Source organism: Physeter macrocephalus, chromosome 13 (assembly GCF_002837175.3).
Source record: "Physeter macrocephalus isolate SW-GA chromosome 13, ASM283717v5, whole genome shotgun sequence".
NCBI lineage: Eukaryota > Metazoa > Chordata > Mammalia > Artiodactyla > Physeteridae > Physeter > Physeter macrocephalus.
Genome location: NC_041226.1, coordinates 1,057,998 through 1,059,730, shown reverse-complemented (window position 1 = coordinate 1,059,730; position 1,733 = coordinate 1,057,998). Strand labels below are relative to the sequence as shown.

The window sequence follows — 1,733 nt, the reverse complement described above, 5'->3', positions numbered from 1 at the left end:
CTGCCGATGCAGGGGACGCGGGTTCGTGCCCCGGTCCGGGAAGATCCCGCATGCCGCGGAGCGGCTGGGCCCGTGAGCCATGGCCGCTGAGCCTGCGCGTCCGGAGCCTGTGCTCCGCAACGGGAGAGGCCACAACAGTGAGAGGCCCGTGTATCGCAAAAAAAAAACCAGGATCACTCAAATCATATTTTCATCACATATTAATTTGATAGTTAGGTTTTAAAATATACCCCCATCAATTAATTCACTGGTTAAGCTTATTTAATAAGTGGTACTCAATTACCAACTGAGTGAATTAATAACTGTCCTTAAGTTTTTCACATAAGATACATATTTGCTATCTGGTAAAGGACTTGGGCGCTGTTTCTTAGGATTGCATGAAGTTTCAGGAAACAGTCCAAAGCGTCATCAAGCCGGTTTAGCTTCTTATAGGTAAGGCCTTTAAAAAGAAGAAAGAGAAAAAAAGGTAAGCTATAAATACTAGTACTGGTAGTAATTTTCTCAAAGTAACAGAATGAATATTTAAATATAGGTAAATATTCATCCAAAAGAGAAAATAAAGATGAACACAATTAAAAAAGAACAAGGCCGGGGCAGGAGATTCCACTAATGTTTGGCAGACACTAAACCATGAAAGCTTCAGTGCATGTTTTGAAGTGTTGAGGGGATCAGGAATGACACACATTAAAAGAACAGCACAAACACTGCAGAAATGGGCTGGGTTACAGAATTTAGTTAAAGTCATGGAGGACTGGGACTTCCCTGGTGGTCCAGTGGGTAAGAGTCTGTGCTCCCAATGATGCGGGCTGGGTTCGATCCCTGGTTGGGGAACTAGATCCCGCATGCATGCTGCAACTAAGACCAGGAGCAGCCAGAATGAATGAATTTATGAATGAATGAATGAATAAATAAATATTTTTTAAAAAATAAATAAACTCAAGGAGGACTAAGGAACAAGTAATAAACAGTGCCAGGACAAGTGACTACGCATGACGAAAAAACCACACATTCCTCCCTTGAATTTATTCCTTTTTCAAATAAATTCAATTGTTATTTCAAAACTAAATAGAAAAAACAAAGCTATAAAAGCATGAAAGGAAAATGATTTTGTAATCCTGGGGTAGGGAAGGGCTTCATAAAGCAATAAACAAATGAAGCCACATATTTTCAAAAACCAAATTTGACTACATAAAAAATAGAAAAATTCTGTTTCACAGAAGAAATTATAAAGCTCCCTTAAGTGACGGACTAAGAGAGGCATTTAAACATATGAAGAGGCCAAACGGACGGGGGCCTGGTGAGTGACCTCGTGCCCCCAGGCCCCCACACTCACCCCTCTTCTCCAAACCCCTCAGTGCCAGGTAGAGTTGCTAATGCCCCCTGCCCCTCCCGTCCCACCCAGCCCAGCCCGGGGAGGAGAGATCCAGCTGCCTGGACACCCCCAGGACACAGATGAGACAGACAGTGCCATGGTGGGGAGTGGGCAGGCCTCGAAGGTCCCACTCAGCCTCAGCTGCAAACTCCTAGATACGAGGAGAAGGCCAGCCTCATCAGACATGGAGGAAAGATCGTCACAGGAAAGAGAGGATAACATGAACAAGCTAACCAAAGAAGCAGGAGAAGAAACCTTCAGAGGAAACTTCACTGAAAAGCCAAGACATGAGCCTGCACTGCATCAACATGTGTCTGTAACAGCACGAGCTCACGATGGGGGGGGGGTGGGGGGATGAGGG

At 44.6% G+C, this 1,733-nt stretch overlaps 1 protein-coding gene across 3 annotated transcripts in view; it reads right to left on the bottom strand.

The window, feature by feature from the left end:
* Nucleotides 1–1,733, bottom strand: part of IFT88 (intraflagellar transport 88) — a 76,768-nt gene that overhangs the window by 25,357 nt on the left and 49,678 nt on the right. For all 3 annotated transcript variants that reach the window (XR_008619071.1, XM_028497284.2, XM_055089685.1), the window contains one exon: nucleotides 331–439. Coding sequence is in view for 2 of the 3 variants with exons in the window: in XM_028497284.2 (XP_028353085.1) it covers nucleotides 331–439 (109 nt within the window). In the remaining variant the exon portion in view is untranslated. The remainder of the gene's footprint in view (nucleotides 1–330; nucleotides 440–1,733) is intronic.